Source organism: Stigmatopora argus, chromosome 10 (genome assembly GCF_051989625.1).
Source record: "Stigmatopora argus isolate UIUO_Sarg chromosome 10, RoL_Sarg_1.0, whole genome shotgun sequence".
NCBI classification, from domain to species: Eukaryota; Metazoa; Chordata; class Actinopteri; order Syngnathiformes; family Syngnathidae; genus Stigmatopora; species Stigmatopora argus.
Genome location: NC_135396.1, coordinates 5205299 through 5226467, shown reverse-complemented (window position 1 = coordinate 5226467; position 21169 = coordinate 5205299). Strand labels below are relative to the sequence as shown.

At 40.9% G+C, this 21169-nt stretch overlaps 1 protein-coding gene across 14 annotated transcripts in view; it reads left to right on the top strand.

The window, feature by feature from the left end:
• Window positions 1-21169, top strand: part of tenm4 (teneurin transmembrane protein 4) — a 164767-nt gene that overhangs the window by 108783 nt on the left and 34815 nt on the right. For 9 of the 14 annotated variants that reach the window (XM_077610939.1, XM_077610949.1, XM_077610948.1 and 6 more), the window contains 5 exons: window positions 3445-3630; window positions 7105-7131; window positions 10746-10892; window positions 11616-11835; window positions 18169-18288. In XM_077610939.1, coding sequence (XP_077467065.1) covers window positions 3445-3630; window positions 7105-7131; window positions 10746-10892; window positions 11616-11835; window positions 18169-18288 — 700 coding nt within the window. The remainder of the gene's footprint in view (window positions 1-3444; window positions 3631-7104; window positions 7132-10745; window positions 10893-11615; window positions 11836-18168; window positions 18289-21169) is intronic. The other 5 variants (XM_077610951.1, XM_077610950.1, XM_077610946.1 and 2 more) reach the window with 1 other exon arrangement.

The window sequence follows — 21169 nt, the reverse complement described above, 5'->3', positions numbered from 1 at the left end:
ATGTTTTATTCCTGAACAACATATTGAATTGAATTGAATGCCTTTATTGTCATTATACAATGAGATTTAAAGCTTTCACCACGTAGTGCACAAATAACAACAACAATCAGTTAAATAAATAAGAAATAAATAAGAAATAAATAAATAGTCCAAGTGAGGTCAGCAGAGCAGACCGGGCTTGTTCCATCTTTAGTCCAGGATGGGTTCCTTGGTTTTGGAGACGTTCAGCGCCAAGTTTTTGAGAGCACACCACTCACCGAGTCAATGGACTCAACAACAAACAAACACATAGATAATCAATATATAGTAAAGATAAATAAAGAATCAATAAACAATTTTGGATGAATAAGTGGTCAAAATAATAACTAAGTAGTATAAGTTGTCCTATGTGCAGAACTCGGAATGAGTATGGTGAGAGCTCTGTCCTTGAGTCTGTTTGTCTTGGCTGTTATGGCTCTGTAGCACTTTCCAGAATGCAGCAGGTTGAAGTGGTGGAAGACAGGGTTGTGTATTTTCTTTTATAATGCTCGCGCGCAGACCTGCTTTAGTCTGAACCTTGCTTAAATGCAGGATTCTAAATATTATGAAAGTAAAAACATCTCAAAAGATTTGGTATGGGACTACACCCCCGTGAAAGTGCACGCCTATTTATTATTACCACCAAAAACACGTGTAAACATAAATTCAGACAGATTTTGAATCGATACGAGATTTGTACGCATTGTTATATCGCAATATATTGCAGAATCAATTTTATCAAAACAAAGTGTCTGTCCAATTAGCCGACTTTTTCGGAAGGCGAATAAAGCATAAACTGTTCGGGGCGTTGATGTTCTGTCTTAATTAGCAGCGGTAAATAATTCCCGGACTGCCGGGCGATGAACTGTAGCGACCCGGTTAAAAAACGACGAGCGTCTGCGCCGATCATCCTTTAAATCTGTGTGAAGTAAGGGAAGGAATCAGCCTGAATAATTACACAGCTTCAGTTTTTGTGACAGACTTTTTAATACCACAACCAACGACAACCTTGACATCTCTGGCAGCTCACGTTAACACTCTTGTGTCCTGCCAAAAGACGATGATTGGATATATTTGGAGTGTAATTGCCAGTCATGCCGGAAAGAAAACAACTAGCAAATGCCAGATAGTTGTCAGTTTATTTGACTTCCGGACGATTCTTGCTGCATGAAGAGTGCCTAGAAAGCATTCCCACATGTATGGAAAATTGATGGTCCTGTCAGATTTCCGAATGTTTTGGGAGAAAACAAGCTTTTCATTTCATAGCGAAACCATTTCCCCTGTAAATCCACGCAGACGAGACACTTCCCTTTTAACAACGCATCCCCATTGGATTAAATCCTCGCTCTGATGTTCTGATAATCAGTCCACCGGCCTCCGATTGCTTCCACTCAGACAGCAATTTGTTTTCCTCGTGATGACAATTTCAGTCCGCCAATGGAAGACTCCGAGGATTTTCCGAGCAGCGCCTTACGGAGGTAATCCGGTGGGTTCTTGCTATGTTGGGGGGGGTGTATGGAGGTGCTGAGCTCTGTAAATGATGATGAGTTTGTGCTTTATCCTGTTTACAATGCTCAGCTTACGACCGTACAGGATAGCAAACAATCTGCGAGGAAGCGTCTCAATAAATTTTTCCATCAGGACTCGCTGCTGTAATACTTGTGAGGATTAGACGGCATTGGCGTGGGGGCTTCGGAACACCCTGAGTGGTGGGCCACGGAAAGAGCTGAGCCTAATTCTTTTGGAGTGGGATGACTTTGTTCATTCGCTGGCAACTGGCCTGAAATCACACATTTTCGGGGAAATATTGTCTTAAATGATTGCCGGTATGCGATAATATTGTCGTTTTCTTTTACTAAACCAATTGAATTACTCATACCGCAGCCAAGATGGCGCCGTTCAAGTGGCAGCCGGTGGCGGTAGCTCCGTCCACTCTTGCTTGTTTTGTATTTTTGCTGCTTTTCTGTCTTAATGATTTGATTTGGTGATTCTTAATGACCCCATTTACTTTGATTTGCTCTGTACTTTGTGCTTTTGCTTTGTTGTTCTGTCTAATCACCCTCTTGCTACTGCCACAATGAAATTTCCTGAATACGGGATGAATAAAGTTATCCAATCCAATCCGACCATGTATTCTAATAAACTGCCAAGTCACATGCAATAAATGGTTATTCTTAAATGAAACACAAACGATTTTAAGAATAATAATAAACATTTTTTACAATCAATGCATAACATTAAAGAAAGCTGCCTTTGGGAGAGCCTTTTTATGGCCATCAAAAGCACATCATCGTCTCAGTTTGTGTATGGAGCGAGACTCCCAGAGTGGTTGCCGGGGTTGTTGTCGGCTGTGTTTTTCGCCATATGTGCTAACGAGCTCGCGCAAGATGTTCACTTTCCCGCTCGGTGCCTCTCGCGTATGTCGTGTATGTATCGCTGTGTGATGTGTATGGACTTGAGAAGATTGTGGTCGTGCGAAATTCCTGTTTAAAGCGCATTATGTAATCTTTGCACATCAATTAGTCGTTAAATGGCCCTAACGTTTCAATAGCCGTTGAGGAAACGTGTTTTTGTGGAGATACTCCTTACGCCAAGATGTTCTCATTTCAAATGATAATTTGCGAGGATGGGTTGTTATTGTTTTTGATTCGCTGTTCATAACAGATGTCCCGCCCTCCCTACACCATTAGCCAATTACGACATCAGTTCTTTGTCTCCACCGGAGGTGCCACACCTTTGTAGTCTAAGGTTATAATTTTGTTCAGTCAGAATTAACAACATCGTGTACAAATACATTCTCGCTTTAAGTTGATCATGTTTTTCCAAATGGAATATTATTTTTTATTGTTTTAATAATGAGAAAAAACGCGTCACTTCTCCACCTGTAATGGCAAAACCAAAAAGCAATCCAGAATTAACAAACAAGTGACTGAATAGATTATGTACATGGGAAGGACCAAAAAATAATGACAAAATTTCGAATGAAAAATTTATTAAAAAAAAAATATGAATGAAAATAATGAATAATGGTTGTCTGACTGGCAACTTCTTTTCGGGATAAGTTCCAGCAATGCTTAGTGAAATGTGTGGTACGAATGATGAATGAATGGGAAATTGAAAGCTTAAATGTAACAAAAAAACCCCACAAAGAATAGTCCACATTTCTCAAAAAGAAAATACATCATGCAGGATGATTGCTCAATTTTTAGAAAAAAATCCTCAGATATGATATCACAAGTGAAGCCCAAAACTAAGACACAGTTCACATCTGTGCTTTTTGTACGCTCTTATTAGATGTGTATTGTCGGAATTCCCTTTCAGCGTCCGTGAGACAAAGTACCAGAGCGTGTCCCCCCCTTTCCTCCACAATAACTCCTGGATTTGAATTCTCTTTCACCCCCCCTCGTCCCACTTTGTCTCCCACAGAGATTTGCGCGGCCGACTGCGGCGGCCACGGTGTCTGCTCGTCGGGCACCTGTCGCTGCGAGGACGGCTGGACGGGCCCCGGCTGCGCTCAGAGGGCGTGTCACCCTCGTTGCAACGACCACGGGACCTGCAAGGACGGCAAGTGCGAGTGCAGTCCCGGCTGGAACGGAGAACACTGCACCATCGGTAGGTGGCGTCTACGTGGCCGTCGCGGCCGGGCGTGACGGGGGAGGGTCTTTGGCCGGCGGATGAGACGGGACTGGGGGGACCGTCGGGTGGGCGGGGAGGAAGCATGCTTAATTGAATTTGTGCAACTCGGTAAAGCATGAACGGGTTTACTCAAGGATCCGAGGCTTGCCTTCATGCATTTTAATGTGGGAATGTGCTAAGGTGTCCTTTGAGTTGACTCATCCTCCCCCCTTGTGCTCCTCATTTCCGGCCGCCTGACCGGTTTGGGCCGCTCTGTGTATGTGTGTTTGCTCTTTTCTTTGCACTGCTTCCTTAAGGTTTTGTGTAATAAGCAAGCGACTGTCTTGAAAACATTCTATTCTTTAGACGTCACCGTTATTTCTTGGGTATGCGTGCACCCGGTGGAACTAACGGTGAAAAATTTATACATGCAAAAAAACAAAATGTAATCCGAAGTCTCCACTTTCAGGTAAATGCATCATCTTTTGAAAAAAAAAGAGTACTTAAATGGGACATTTCAGTAAAAGTTGAGTAGACATACCAGTCATAAGTACATCTGATATTCTCATATTCACTTGACTGTAGCACTTCATTTTCCTGGTAGTCTCCTTTCAGGTAAAATTGCCATTCCAAAACCTGACAATGAGGGTACATGAAAAGTAATGATCAAAATATACTTTACACCCCGTGTCAAAGTGGCGGCCCGGGGGCCAAATCTGGCCCGCCGCATCATTTTGTGTGGCCCGGGAAAGTAAATCATGAGTGCCGACTTTCTGTTTTAGGATCAAATTAAAATGAAGAGTATAGATGTATATTAAATTTTCTGCTTTTCCCCCTTTTAAATCAATAATTGTCATTTTTAATCAATTTCTTCTGTTTTTAGTTCAAAAAACATTTTGTAAAACCTAAAAATATATTTTAAAAAAAGCTAAAATAAACATTGTTTTAGATCTATAAAAAACGGAATATTCAGGGCTTTTAATCCAGTTCTTTTAATCATTTATAAAGAAAAAATCTAAATATTCGGCCCACGTGAAAACAAGTTGACGTTAAAGCGGCCCGCGAACCAACCCGAGTCTGACACCCCTGCTTTACACCCTAAAATATACCCATTTTGCTCCACTTGGATTTAGTTCACCAAGAACCTGCTGCCCAGCGCCTCCCTTCGAGTAAAATTGTTATCTTTAAAACAACCAATGTGCACTCCAGAGTGTCCACTTGGATAATAACATTCTATTTGGTTCCTGCAACCCAATAAAGAGTGTTTTTTTATTTTTTTGTTCTCCATTTTGACGTTCCCAGTGTCCCACGGGCCTGATTTAGATTTGCCGTTTTGTCTGCGTCACGTGTTCCCTTCTGACAGCAAAGGTCCTTTGTTAAATATAATTTTTGTATTTGGGTTAGGAAGATGATGATGGATGTTGTGAGGATTGACAGCTCGTGAAGTGTGATTGGCGCTCAGCAGGACAGGTGGCTTTTTATTTACTTAGCGCCCCGCTATTTAATGTCAGACCTGTCACGCCCGCTCAACGTCAAGGGCCAGGCCAACCAAAGGTCGCCCCGTCCAAATCGGCAGTCCTCATGCGGGACTCCTACAGCAAAGTTCAGCGATCCACGAAATGATGTACAATAATAATCCACAAGTTTAGTGATTAAGATCCATTCCTAACTGCCGTGGAAGATATTCAGTAGAATGCGAACCCCCGCCTAGAGGGAGTCACTAACCTTTCGATCGCCTGAGTCGATTCCACAGACTTCTTGGCGCTTTTCTCATTTCCTTGTTTGCTCTCGGACAACAACAACATTTGGGAAGAAAAGTGCACTTTAGTTCAGGCGAACTTTAACTTTCAGACAGAAAAAAAAACGGTTCGAAAGTAGCTTTTTTTTCTTCCAATTTTAAGCATTTTTTGGCACCAGCTACCACTGATAGATTTGAACTGTGAACTATTTACGGTTAACCTGTGCTGTGGGTCAAACTGACCCAAGGACATGTTTTGGATTAAACATTTAGCGCAGGGGTAGGGAACCTATGGCTCGGGAGCCATATATGGCTCTTTCCATGGGGGCATATGGCTCTCCACTAACCTGTGAGGTAAAATATGGAAATCATTGGTGAGAGAACTGAGTCCCGAACGCACTAATAAGAGCGTCACTGCAGCGTCGACAATGCCTGTACCCCTACTTTAATCCTAATTTAGTTTTTTATTACTCTTCTGCATGCATGACATCATTGATACTGATTTATTAGCCACAGCATAACAATGTTGTCAAAAGAATTCAGAGACTTTTTGTATGTTAAAAGTGATGAAATGACAAAAAAAAATAAAAAAAACACACTTTCATATATTTTTACTTTTCAATTCCGAGAAAGAAATAACATTAGAAAATATGAATTGTTTATGGCTCTCTCTGTCAAAAAGGTTCACGACCCCTGATTTAGCGGGTCAAATTGACCCTCGGATATATTTATGGCAAAATATATAAATATGCATGCAGCAGCTCATCATGACAATTGTTTTTGCTAACACATGCAATGGGTCACATTGACCCATGGGTCAATATTTATGACTAAACATGCACCAGTCAAATTCAAACATGGACATCAAATTGAGCTGTATATGCTTTTTATTTTTGGTTAAATATGTTTACGTTTGACCCACTGACATATTCAGTGTATAACATCACAAGTACAATGGCAACACATACAGCGGGTCACAGTCATCCGTGAATGTATCAACAATTACACATTCAGCGGGTCAAACTGACCCGCGAATATATTTATGGTTAATTATGCGGTAGGCTGATACAGGCACAATTCAGTAGTCGAATATGCAGCGGGTCACATTGACCCGTAAATATGTATCTGATTAAATATGCATGTTGGCCCATTGAATTTTGTAATAGGTTTTCAGGGGTTATTTGGGGGGGGAGTTAAACACAAAGGTCAGATCGACATTTTTGCAGGGAATACATTCAGCCAATCACATTGCATAATTGAGGACCCTCATCCAAGCTTTTCAGGTAAAAGCTCTCTTTCACTAAAGCAGGAGAACCTCTGTTTTTTGTGCATTTAGTTAAAGTGTAATTGGTGGTTTCTCCATTATTGATGAACCATTTTGAGGTCTCTCAAAGAAAATCCCTCCGTGGCGCCCATTTAGAAGTCAAGGATCAACATTTAAAATCAATTGTCACAATCAAGGCGGCTCGTTTTAAGCCCGCAATCTCCCGTTGGAAGACGAAAACGTGGAAAGACAACCCGACCCGCTCATTCGTCAATCGGACTTTGAAAAGGCTCCCTTGAGACGGCGCATCCATCGCCTGCATGCTTTGTTTTCATCCTGGCGTTGGCTCATGTTTATCGTCTTGCTGGTGACGCATGCTTTGTTTTGTTTTCGTGGTCGCACTAACACTCTGCCTTGCTGTCTCTACCTTCTTCCCTTATTCTATTGTCCTTGTCTTTTATCTCCCAAGCTCACTATCTGGATAGGGTAGTGAAAGGTACGGCATCCTCCTTTTTTTTGCTTTTCCACGTCGCCCTTCCTCCATCGTCGTGTGGAATTTGTCGCGTTGGTACCGACAAACGCCGCCATTAACACCACATTTTTGCACCATTGTCAAGTCGCATTCTCCACGAGTTGTGAAACCCTTTCCACAACTGGCTTTCTTCAAGGGAATGAAGCCAAAATGGCGTCGGGGTTTTGTTTTGCCCTGACCGCAGCGCATTATTTATTCTCCCTTTTATTGAAATTGATTTTTAAGGAGCCTTCATCGTTTAGCGGGAGGGCCTTTTTAAATCGGCGATCGCCTGAGCCGCATCGATTATCTCGGGAGGACAGACGATGCGCTTAAAAGCTTGCCTGTATTCGATTGTCAAACGTGCAGAAAAATGGCACATAAACACTCACGTAGGAAGTGCGCTGTCCAATTAATGGGGTCCGATGGTTACGTTGTAGGAAGAAGCTAACATCTCGTGCTAAGGTTATTTTCATTTTTGGCTGACAGTCCATCGTTGACAAAGGCAGTGAAAAAAACTCATTGCCTATAACTGTGTACATAAAATTGGAGTAAATCCATCCATTGCACCTCAGTCAAATCAAATCATATCACAAATACCATATTCTTATTCCATACCTGCCAACTTGTGTTTTTCCCGTATTTTATACGTTTTTTTTGATCATTTCAAATTGGGTACACCATATAACAACTTTTGTAAGGGAAAACATTTTTTTGTACGTTTTTTTTTGTAAAATCGATCTCGTTTACCTATTTCGGCTCTAATCCGGAACTTCTCGATTACTGGCAGCAGACGAAAATATAATAATATTGTCATGCTTTAAAAATGATATGCGCCGAAGAAATATATAGCGGGTCAGCAAGCAATGTACCCAGACAATCAATATGCCAGCGTTATACAGCGACATCTATAGAATCCGGAATTTAGTGCATACTGATTGAGCACTCCGTCTGTTTTGAAGAAAATGTTAGACTTCTAAGTGCGCCCTATGTGAGTAAATATTTGCCGCGTTGCATTTGTACATTTTTCTTTTTTAATCGCCTAATAAGGGGAATTGCAATGTTTAATAAGAGGAGAAATTGGCCGAGATTGACAGGTATGTTATTCATAAAACCAGTATCATTTTGTTCTGAAATTTATTAAACCAATCAGAATCGTAGCATACTTTGTGATATTGGCAAATATCGTATTTTTGTCCCTGAAAATAGGAATTGTATCACCGTTGCGATAAATGTAGGATTTACTATAGAATGATGCATTTAAATCATCAAGTGATTTAGTCAACACGTTCTCTTCTAACCGATGACTACTTTTCTATTACACTTTATATATTATTCGAGCTTTGATGTTATATTTGACATAAACGAACAGCTTTGCATCGTACTCGCTAGCATTTCCATAAATACTGGCTTTCCCATTCACCCCACCTGTTGCTTTTTTTCTGTCTTTCATCCTCCCCGAACAATTCCCCCGTTTGATGTAAGCTCCAAGTCGACCTGGCTCCTCGCACTCGATAAAATGGGTCAGCTCAGCAAGGCACCTCGCCGACAGCGCCGAGCGTGACAGACGTGCGTGTTTGATTTCCCGAGACGTGGCCGTTGCCAGATAATCGGCAAACGAGACGCCACGCCGGCTTTTAAGAGGAGAGATTCTCCTGAATAAACACTACGCATCGTCTCGAAACATATTTTCTCATGCTGACCAAGTCTCCCGATGGGTGTCTTTGTTGTCTCTGGCGCCTCTCGATGGTGGAACACACCCTTTTAACTCCTTCTCAACCCATTTAGTCAGTAAGGGAGTAAATAATTGCCAATTTCATGGTATGTCAGCAAAATCAAGGTTTAGTTTTGAATAATATTGAACATTGAACATGTATTTTTTTAAATTTGTATTTCTTTGAATGCTCAACATGACTAAATTAGTCATTTAGGAAACAAATGTTTAAATGAGATACGAGATTTAACCAAACCAAGTCAAAGTTTTTAGGCACGGGTTTCAAACTGTCGGCTAGGGGGAACAATTGTGGTCCGTGGAACTAATATATTTCAGTTTAATGTCATTATTTACATCAGTGTATTATTATTGTGTCAAATGAGTATTTTGCTGTTGGCCCTAAAAAAACCCAGAAGATTTTCTATTAAAAAATGAATATAATTTTTTAACATACTGCAGTTTGGAAACTGTAAGATGGAATGCGCTCCAGCACCCCTGTAAGGATAAACTGCTCAGAAAATGAATAATTTGAATATTTAGTTTATTTTTCGGGCTTAATTTTCTCTCGTTTTCATTTCGGTATTTCCTTATTTTTAACTCATTTGCTGCCAGAGCTCCATGTTTACACGGATTGGACATCTAACGGCATCAATGACAATTGGTTTAGATACGTTTACATGTAACTACATCAATCTGCATGGATACAAATAACGTCATTCAATTTGGGATTCAATGAAGTAAATTGGAAACAGTGGTTAGCTTTGAATGAGCTCCTTTTGTTTGATTAAACTAGCCTGCGTAAACAACACGGGTGAATAATGACATGCCTTTAGGTCAATGTGTACGTGTTCTTGCATGATAGTTTAGGGAGAGTGTGGGTGGAACAATCTGTGACATTATGCAGCGTGAAAGCAGGTAATGAGTCCAATATCGACTCTGAGAATCGGATGCACGCCAGTGGATGGCGGGGTGATATTAGCAGCTTCGCTGAAGGTGGATCACATTGATCAACTTCAAGCGGAGGGTCATTACGTTTGCCCCCCTCTGCCGGGGGGCACTCGCCGGAGAACAATTACAAATGCATGTGTTTTTGTGTTTGTGTGTGGACGTTAGAAAAGTGGATAAATAAATGCAAACGCCGTTTTTTTTCAATCTGAGGGTCCTGGGCACCGTTGAGGTCCGATAGATGGAGGTTTGGGACACGTAAATTTCAAAATAATCAAGGTGTGTTCCGCCTGCTGGACGTAGGTAGCGGGGATAGACTACAGCACCCTCGCGAGGGTAAGCGCTTCAGAAGATTTTCAGGAGTTATTTTGCCATATTTTTAAATTTTTGAAACCAAAAGCATTTTTATTTTACTATTTAGTCTTTTTTTATATCTAAAAGGTTGCTTTTAGTTCACTAGTGCAATTCTGGTCTTGAAAAAATACGACTAAAACATTGAAAATTAATCAAAATGAAATGTTAAATTGATATAAAAATTAAGTAAATTATTCGCAGGATTTTATTCATGAATTCTTCCTTTTTTATTTGTTTCAGAATTTAAAAAAGCTCCAAATCTATTTTTTTATTTCCTTTTATAATATAATATATATAATATAACTGCTTAGAAATTGTCAACAAAGGAATTAGAAAGTAAAAAATATAACAAAACAATTTTAAATCCTAAAATATTAAATAGCAATTTAATATTTTAGGATTTAATTTAAAAAAAAATGTTTACTTTCTATTTCCTTTGTTGTTGGTGTATTAACACAATTTCTAAGCAGTTATGTATTCCTCTAATGTTTTATATAAGTCATGGTAAGTAAATCTGGGAATCGTAAAAACGTGCACGATGACTGTACTTAACCTTTCGTATCCTCGCATTTATTTCCACTTACAGAGGGCTGTCCAGGCCTGTGTAACGGCAACGGCAGGTGCACCCTGGGTAGCGGCGGTTGGTACTGCGTTTGCCAGCTAGGCTGGAGGGGCAGTGGTTGCGACACCTCCATGGAGACGGCGTGCGGGGACGTCAAGGACAACGACGGAGGTAAGACGCCCCCCGGGAATGCAAATGACGATATGATCCCCCGAGTCACGGCTCGTGGACCCCCGGTAAGAGAATTGGCGCTCTAAGCAGCCGAGAGCACCGGCGAGCACGCGACCGAGGAAGTCACGTCTCCGTCCGGGAGGGCCGAAACGTGACTTCCACCGCTGCGCAACTCATTGCAAAATCAAGTTCTCGGCAAGCGTCCTTTGATTTAAAGGGAGACGAGCAAAAGTTAAAATGGAAATGTTTAGCTTCAAACAGTCAATTTTAATGCTATTTTGGAATAAAATGTCTCCATAACGTGGTGTCACGGTGGTGAGTGGTCAGCATGTCGGGCTCACAGTAGTGATATCGAGGGTTCAATCCCCGGTGGGTTCCATGCATGGTGAGCAGATCGACCATGCCAAATTGGGTGTATGTGAATAGTTTTTTTTGTTATTGATGTCCTGGGATTGGCTGGCAATCAATTCAGGGTGAACCCCTGACTACTGACCATCGTTACCTGGGATAGGCTCCAGCACCCCCTTGACCTTCGTGGGTGGAATGTCTGGCCGTTTTTGCAGGGCTTTCAGAAGAAAACCAAAACAACAGAGATATAAATCCCCTACATTGGCGTAATATTTGAAAACCTACCAAAATGGGGCGTAGCTTTTCCATCAACCAGTGCTTAGGAATTTTACTTGTCCTGTCGTCGTCCAATAATCATTGGCTTGACCTCCTCAGACGGCCTTGTGGACTGCATGGATCCAGACTGCTGTCTCCAGTCGAGTTGTCACAGCACGTCGCTGTGCGTGGGCTCACCGGACCCCCTGGACATCATCCAGGAGACGCAGCTGGCGGCCGGCGAGCGGGGCAAGTCACGGAGCTTCTACGAACGTGTTCGCTTTTTGGTGGGCCGCGAGAGCACCCACGTGGTGCGTGGCGCCAGCCCCTTCGACACCAAGTAAGTCTCCTCCAACAGTCACTTTCTTTAGATTTTCTGGGTCATTTTAAGGCAATTTCAGGTCACTTTCTGGTCATTTTAAGGCAATTTAAGGTCATTTTCTGGTCATTTTAGGGCAATACTTGTTGATTTTATGGCAATTTCCGGTCACTTGTTATTGAATTTCAGTTTCCCTTATTATAAATACATACCTGTCAACCTCGGCCAATTGCTCCCCTTAATAATGATTCCCCTTATTAAGTGATATTAAACCGTACAAATGCAACGTGGCACATATTTAGTCACAGGGTGAACTTAAAAGTCTAAAATTTTCCCCAAAGTGGATGGTTCGCCCAATCAGTCGGTGCGCCTTTTGTATGCGCTAAATTCAAGATTCTGTAGATGTATGACGCAGACAGCTTGGCTGTCTGGGTACATTGCTATATTTATTATAGTGAAAAGGCAGACCTGTGAAAGGGGAATGCGTATCATGATAATTATTGTGAATTATAATCACAGTGGCAATTTGTGGGAGGGGCTTAACATATTTTCCTCTTCCTAGTGAACGGGAGAGAGAAAATAATGGAAAAGCACTTTCTTAAAGTGTGTGATCTTTAGGACAGGTTAGCTAACACTACTAGTATTCATCTAAAAGCAATTATATACGATAAACAAGCTATTCAATATGTTCCAATAGAACGCTAATGAATTGTTTTAAGTGTAAAAGTGTGGGGCCACAATGACTAAATGCTGTGAAATAAGATTAGCGAGGGCCTCGCTTGTTGCTCGTTATTGCGTTCCGTGAGTTATTCTGCATTTTATTGCCGTAGACAACCGCTCTATAAATAACATGAGCAAAAGCAAGTGTCAGGGGGTGTTTTTTGGGGGGGAAGAGGAAGGCAGCTGGATGGAGTAATGGAGGGTGAAATGGACAGCCGGCGGTGGTTGCGCGTCGCTTGACGGATGACGGACGGATGATGATGGACAAACGCGGGGGGGAAAAGCCTTCAAGCCAAGTGAACGGCATCTCGTATTCATGTATCGTGATTACTTTTAGCGTAATCCATCTGAGGCCCGCTCCCAGTGGCGGCATGTTGAAATTCGACGGGAATGGCTGTCAGGGTCTCACAAGAAGCCCCCCCGTCCTCGCTTCGCCTTTTTGGTTCCTCTGCGTTTCATCTTAAATCACTCGCCAGACGCTCGTCTCCATATTTGCGGCTTTGGGGCGCGCCTTTATTTTTCACTCGTGACAAATTAGCATCAAAATGGAAAAAGAACTTGACAATATTATGTGTTCCTTTTGGGATGATGATATTTTTTTAAACATGTTGGGAAAACAAACAGTGGCGTGTTGTTATTTCTTGATGGTGAAGGTTATGGCTTCAGACGCCACTATTTTTAGCCCATTGTCCCGAAGTGAAAAATTAAAATTTTATAGTTCAAGCCTCTGAATTCAAGCGACATAATTTTCCAAAGCACAGCAGTAACATACATTTTTCTATTTGATATTCACATAAGGTATTTTTTTAAATGCTTTAAAAAATATTTTTCGAGTTAGCCACTTCGTATACACGCCATATTTTTTGCCCCAAAAAATGATAACTGCATCAAGAACACAGCTTATATAGCGTACGTGCATTACCCAGCATTTCCAGTAGCCTACGGTTAAAAACCCCGCTTCCATCGGACACCCTGAAGGCTTTTCGTGTAGCGTCTCGTGTATGAGGAACACGGTGACAACTGACATTTTTTTTCTGCCCGTCAACAAGCACTCAGCGTTCTCTCGCCGCCGGACGAAGACGGGCAGAAAGAAAAAGTAGTAAGTAAAGTAGCAGAAGCAGCGGCCATGAATAAGTAAAAAGTCGAGAATCCAGAGATGAGCCTCGAGAATGGAGACTCACCTAAAAATATCAGTGACAATCTATTATTCATGCCTGGTGTGCGTTTCCCTCGCACCCCCCGCTTACAAAAGCCGCCGGTTGTGACAGTGAGTTTGGAGGGTGGGGGGCTTTGGATGGGTTTCTGACACCTTTCCTGATGCGACCGGTCAGCCTATCATCTGTCCATTGATCCCTCCTAACCGCTTCCTCGTAGACATGTCGGAGCTTGCCACCCTCCGATGTTTCTCACCACAAGAACTTGCAGAAGTGTCACCCAATGAAGTGGCCGCTGTTACATAAAGGTTCCTGCCTGTTACACGCCATATAAAAGTGAGAGGGCAACTTTTGGAAGGGACTGACATACTGATGCCAGGCTAGCTCAGATCGTCACAACAGATTGGGTGTTTTATCGCCGTCATTGATAGCCAATGAGTTTGACACGTTTCCTTTTGGAAGGCTGCCACATCTGCCACAATGTATCAACTTTGTTGATTGTCGGTTTGTCTAGATCCTCTTTTTTTAGTTTCTCAGAATAGTATAGCCAAAAAAACAACATATGCTGTTGACGGTCAGAGAGAAAATAAATAAAAAAGATATTTAAAAAACACAAACGCCTGAACTGGGACAATACTGTTAAATATGCAGATGCCACCTTAGTTTACAAAACTTTCCAACACAAAGCTACTCCTCCACTGCTAGATTTTGTACAAAAAAATTCCAATACATCAACAAGGGCTGGCTGGCTCTAGAGGTGACTGTGTAGTTCCCTTCAAAAAGAGTGCTAAATTAGCCAAAGCACCTTCTCTGTGCACATACCTGGAACTCAATACCTATTAACGTTAACGTACCTGAACCGTGACCGGACATTTCGTCGAAAGACGTTTGGTCCCCGGACGTTTGGTCCCCGGACGTTTGGTCGACCGGACGTTTGGTAGCCGGGTTCACTCGCTGTCAAATTATGATGGAGAGTTTACTGTTGATATTTTGATATTAGATATTTAGATATTAAACTCTCTCTCTCATGATTATAATTTTGAGAGCTAGTTTCAATAGTAACAATACGGCAACCAAACGTCCATTCTATCAATAACAAACGTCCGTTCGACCAAACGTCCGGGGACCAAACTTCTTTCGACGAAACGTCCGAATACCACGTGAACTCCCGTCTCTGAACCTTTTCGCCAATCATCTTAAAAAAATTGCGATCACAACAATGTCTACAACTATACTACGTGTCTGCGTATTTAGCATGTGTCATCGTTTATCTTCAACCTACACAAGGGACTAAAGATGGAAATTACATATATATGTTCATTAACATGAATATAGATATGTTCATTAATATGTGCGATCCTTTATTAAATAAATCAAACTCATGTAGAGACTTATAATCGGGAGAATTTGGTAGTACTGTACTCAGCTATTGTCCCCCCAAAACAAGCCACTCCCAGGGCAGACATCTATTTTTAATGGGTTTTATTCTTAAATAATGCCACACAGCGGAAACAATTAACACTAGCGTGTTAACGCCCGCCCTCACCGTGTCCTTACCAGAGGCAAGATCGTTCACCTCCTACTACGTCGCTCCCCAGGAACCTGCCTTTATGTTAATTAGTCTGACTCTCCTTCAGTAGACCTTGGCTGTCCAAGCGCCTCCATGTAAACAAACCGGTGGAAAAATCCAAAGCTGTATTTGCACAGAGTGACCGCCAGAGTTAACCGGGCGCTGTGGTGCGCTCAGTATTAACGCCGTTGGTTTATTTTGTTTGAAGAGAGCAATCGCAACAGGTTTCCTTTTAGAATGCACAAAAGTGGAACTATCTGAGTCCCGCCCGCCTGCTCCATCCACACAAAAAAGGTTTTTTCTTCCTCTTCCTCCTCTTCAGCAAGACAAATGATTTAAATATTGACATCAAACAAAAGTCAGAGAAAGCGACGATGAGGGATCAGCTAAAGCCTTATCGTTAAAGTGTCGCATACTGCGTATTTCATCCAGCGAATCCGCGTTGATAATGAATGTAAACATGAGGAAATTTGGATTTAACAGACGGTATAATGCAATAGACAAATTCCTCTATGATGTACTGAGTAGGAGTAGTGTTGGCCAAAATGAAGCAGTAAATGGCCATCTCAAAACAAAATGGTGGACTACATTCTTTTTTAAAACTAAATTTCATCTAAATGAAATTTTTGTTCAAGATCTAACTTTGTGGAATTTGCAAGTAGCTTCGATATGGGTGGAAACTGCTTCAGGTAGATATGAATTAGGACACAATTATACATATAGAAAATGATTTGGGCACTTTTCTACCCTAAAAAATGCGCCATGGAACGACTACTTTTTTCGACAATTCTGGTTGTGATGTCACAACCAGAATTAATTTAGTGATTTGAAGAAAAATGGCTAATTTGTTGGCTTCTTGAGACTTGATACTATGTCTGCTTCTAATAGACATCCCTACTAAACTCCATATTGCTACATACGTCTGGCTGAAATTAGGTTATCAATTCAGATCAAGTATGGGAAAATTCTCAAATTGCCAATTTATTTGGCTTGACAATAATAGCGATGACAAAATGGAACAATTTCAAGAAGCCCTTGACAGCATACAGTACAGGCTGACTCCATCTTATTATAATTGTGGACAAAAGGCGTTTATTAAAGTCCATAGAAAAGAAACATAACACTAATGGCTTGACTCTAATAAAGGCTCATGTGTGTTCTTTGCCTGGTGCGACTTATTGTCCGACAAATAGGACACTTGGTTACTTTCCACCAATGGTGGATGCCAATCGTTAAGTTGTGGCGCCCATCGATCGGATCTCATTTGCCATCGTCGATGTTCGGGTTCTCGATGAGCAGCCAAGTAGGCAATCTGCCCTCTTATTGTTTTCTTCACAACGAGAAAGATAAGTTGTGCTTTTTTTAATTAGAGCAAAAAAAGCAAAGTAAAGCTTTCCTATCTCATTATCGCTCCAGCTCGAGAAAGGAAAAAAAAACCCTCAGAGACATGCAAGAAGGTGTTTTTTGTTGTTGTTGCTGTTGTTGTGCTTGATTGCTTTTATTTTGTGCAGAGCTTTCTTTACACAATCTACCGTGAATCTTTCGACTTTCATCTTTATGCTGCAAAGAAAGAAATTTGCTGCTTTCGCGCCGGTAAAGCATGATAGTTAGTATAGAAAACATTCATTGAGCTTCTTCTTTAACAGAATGAACACAATGAAGGTCATTGTTTCGTAGCGCTGTACGGTGTATTTGTGCATTTTCTTTGTATTATGCGGTAAGATATACAATGCAATGCCATTTTCTCATCCAAAATTGTGATTTTAGTTCTTCCCGAGTTTGTTATGAGTGTGAAAACTACCTATAACTCTCTCCCACTCATTTTGTTAACACATGGAATGACATAAACGTCAGATTTATTTGAACTGGGAGGGCTTACATTGATTGAATGATCAATTTTTCTTTTGGAAACAAACTGCAATGGTGATATGCTGGACGATTTATTTCTTAATCTACTTATTGACTGCCATTGACAACATCAAATTCCCAATCCATTTGAACTGGGAGAGGCTGGCAGCAAATTTTCAATGGCAAATTTCATAGGATGATGTAATATTTATGAAAAATATTTTCTGGACTAAAATTCGCACTCTTCATAATTTGGCTTATTGGCTCTATAATTAGCTTTTTAGGTTTTGTTTTAAGCTCGTTTACCCAAAGAAATATTCATATGTTACATTAACAGGTGTTTATTTTGACTCTTTTTACTTACTTTATTATATAACTTACTCCAGTACAAGTTGTATATATTTTTTTCCTTTCACTGTGCATTTTTAGCTAACGCAACATTTTTATTATCTCTTTAGAAACATATACTAGTTTTTTTATTTATTTATTTTATTTTCTATATGCAAGCCGAACTTTAAATAAAATAAAAAATATATAATTTTAAAATAATAATAATAATAATAAAATAATTTTAAATTTTTTTTTAAATACATCTGTTCATTCTTTTTTATTGTTTTAATTGAATATAGTATAACTTTATTTTTAATGTTTATTTTAATAAAATATGCATGGTTCACACTAATGCTACAGTTATATGTAAATTACGGGGTTGCAAATTAGTGTCCTTTGGGCCTCAATTGGCCCCTGACAGTCAAAATACAATTAGCAGTATTTTGTCACCGAAGATCGTCTGCTTCTGAAAAACAACCTTCTTTTTGTCATCTTTATTGCGGGGCAATACTTGGTGGAATTAAGGTGTCATTTTAATTGCTTGCGATTTTAAGACATTGATTCATCTGGGCTTCAAAGTAATGCATTATCTAACAATAAACTTGTGTATTCCGTGACCCAGTTTAATTTGAGACACTTGTCCTCATTTACGGAGGAACTATTATTCTTGGACATCATTAAGCACACGCCTCCACTTTTCGTCCCCGTAGTAACCTCGCCGTTTTCTCGCAGGCACGCGTGCGTCATCCGTGGACAAGTGGTGACCTCGGACGGAACGCCGTTGGTGGGCGTCAACATCAGCTTCATCGACAAACCGGCGTTCGGGTACACCATCACCAGGCAGGACGGAAGGTGAGAGTCAAACGACGCCGTCTTTTTTTCCCCTGTGATTCTCGACCGCCGCCGTTGATCTGTCTGGCGCTTTCCGTTTCCGGAGCGCCGTTCACAATCCCCGGAGACGGCAAACAAAGCCAATCTGGTGCAGGCTCGTAAATTATGCGTCAGTAGCTGCAGGCGAGGGAAAGGAATTAAATATCCCAAGTCAAAAAAAAGCGATGGCAGATGGACAGCGTTCGCACGACAACAGTGGCTTCTGGAGGAATTAGGGCAAGCATTTTAGTCTAAGCACCCCACAGACATTTACAATGCATTTTATGTCTGGCCATTTAATTTGGGCTCTTGGTCACATTCTTGAAATGCCCTGCAATCTCAATCCAAGATGTAGAATTATAATGCCGTTTGATCAATTTACAACAGGATTAAACGGACACAACTAAACGAATAGTCGCAAAAAGTATGCTTGAAACAAGGTTTTTTTTTTTTTTTAACCATCATTGTAAGTACAACAAATGCCCTTCCAGATTCAGCCCGACCAGAACAGTCGTACCACCACTAACTACATTGGGGGGGAGACGCTGAATTGCCATTACTGCGCCTAAGAAACAGACTGAAATGAAGACAATGTGAAGGGGAGAGGCTAAAAACACCCTCCAAATCCAAATTGAAGTAAAAGCAATGACAGGTTAAATAAAACACCCACATTGGAAGCAGTACTAGACACCAAAGAGAGGGACGTTGACACCATTGACACCAAATAAGGTAAGGGTTAGACAAGGGGGTCCCACATGGGGATGTGGGCAGTTGCATCAACTATGTTACGCGACACATTCGTACATCCTCTCTCCAGTGGTGGGGTGATGAACCACGAAGTCGTCGATCCCAGGGCGTAAAGTTGAGTGCGAGTTTGTAATAGTTTGAATTGAATGATTTTACTGTCTTTATACAAGTCTGAGATTTAAAGCTTTCACTGCGTAGTGCACAAATAACAACAACAAACAAACTGACAAATAAATAATAAATAAATACGTAGTCCAAGTGAGAACAGCAGATCAGAGTGACCTTGTTCTGTCTGAAGTCCAGGATGAGTTCCATGGTTTTGGAGACGTTCGGCGCCAAGTTATTGAGAGCGCACCATTCGCTGGGTCTATGGACTCAAAACAAACAAACAAACACATAATAATCAATAAACAATCAAATAGTAATAGATAAATAAGAGGTCAACATAATAAATAAGTAGTAGTCAGCATGGGTAAATCACTAGGTTCTGGATTCCTTGCCAATAGCAAAATGGCTTTAAAGCCGTTTTTAAGGATTTTTTTTTTTTTATTGTGTATTTTACAAAGAGCTCAGCCAAGTTGAAACTATCGAATCCAGCAAAGAACCCCTGAGGTAACTTTATATCTTTAATCTATGTCAAGGTAAATGTAGCTAGCAACAATAACCTCAAAAGACCTCTGTAGTTCACGTCAGAAAACTTTTTTATTTTTGGTAACGTTCTTTGAAAAAGGACGGCCCCGGACAATAAAGAACACATCATAGAAATGAGTCTAGACAGCTTTCCCATTTCTAAGTGGCTGAACAGGTGCATTTCTGATTTCACGGTGCACTGCGCCTGTTTACAGTGATTGCAGTAGGGGGTGCTTGTGCTGGTGGCTTGCAGGGGGAGTTGCAGGGCCATGTTTACAGGAGGGTGAAGCAAGTAGATGGAGGAGTGTTTACACATAAGCTGCCTTCTAGAGAAGCGTATAGAATTTTACGAAAAAAGGAGCCATGCGTGAGAAAAAGGCTCACCGGGGGGAGAACGATGAAGGAAGGCGGCAGCACGCGAGGAGACACCGACGAGTCAGAGAGGAAAAGACTTCAAGGCCAAGCAGATTAGAGCACTGTTGATGATGAGGAATGTCGATGAAATGATATCGGGGAGAAAGATCAAGAGAGCGCCATTTTTCCAGACGCTGGAAGGTGATAAAATTGTTAGCGGGAACGAAAACGTACATTGCGACGTGACAGCTTTCACTCCTTGCAAACAACACAACTGATTGGTGATTTGTTTTCTCATCTCAACTCATCTCATTATCTGAACCGCTTTATCCTCACTAGGGGGGTGCTGGAGCATATCCTAGCTGACTTCGGGCCAGAGGCGGGGGACACCCTGAATTGGTGGCCAGCCAATCGCAGGGCACTCGTCAAAGACTATTCAAAAATAGATTCATAATTATTAGAATTGGAAACAAACAATCCATTATGTATGTTGTGGATCAGTATTCTTAAAAGTGAAAAGACCCGCAGAGGAAAATAAGTAGACTTGTTGTGTTTATGGTGCGGCGAGTCGGAATGCGAAATTGAAAGTGGGTCGGTGAGATTTTACCTATTTATTTTCACTCTAAAGCACGTGTCAAAGTGGCGGCCCGGGGGCCAAATCTGGCCCGTCGCATCATTTTGTGTGGCCCGGGAAAGTAAATCATGAGTGCTGACTTTCTGTTTTAGGATCAAATTAAAATGAAGAGTATAGATGTATATTAAATTTCCTGATTGTCCTCCTTTTAAATCAATAATTGTAATGTTTAATCATTTTTTCTGTGTTTTTAGTTCAAAAATAATTTTGTAAAATCGAAAAATATATTAAAAAAGCTAAACTAAACATTGTTTTAGAAAAAACTGAACATTCAGGGCTTTTAATCCAGTTCTTTTAATCCATTTATTTAAAAAAATTCTAAATATTATATCTAAAATGGTCCGGCCCACGTGAAATCAAGTTGACGTTAAAGCGGCCTGCGAACCAACCTGATTCTGACACCCCTGCTCTAAAGTGTTAGAGTTACAAAGCAATAAAATATTCCAGATGTAGAAGAATATGGCCAATACTACACAAGACCGCAACAAAGAACATCAG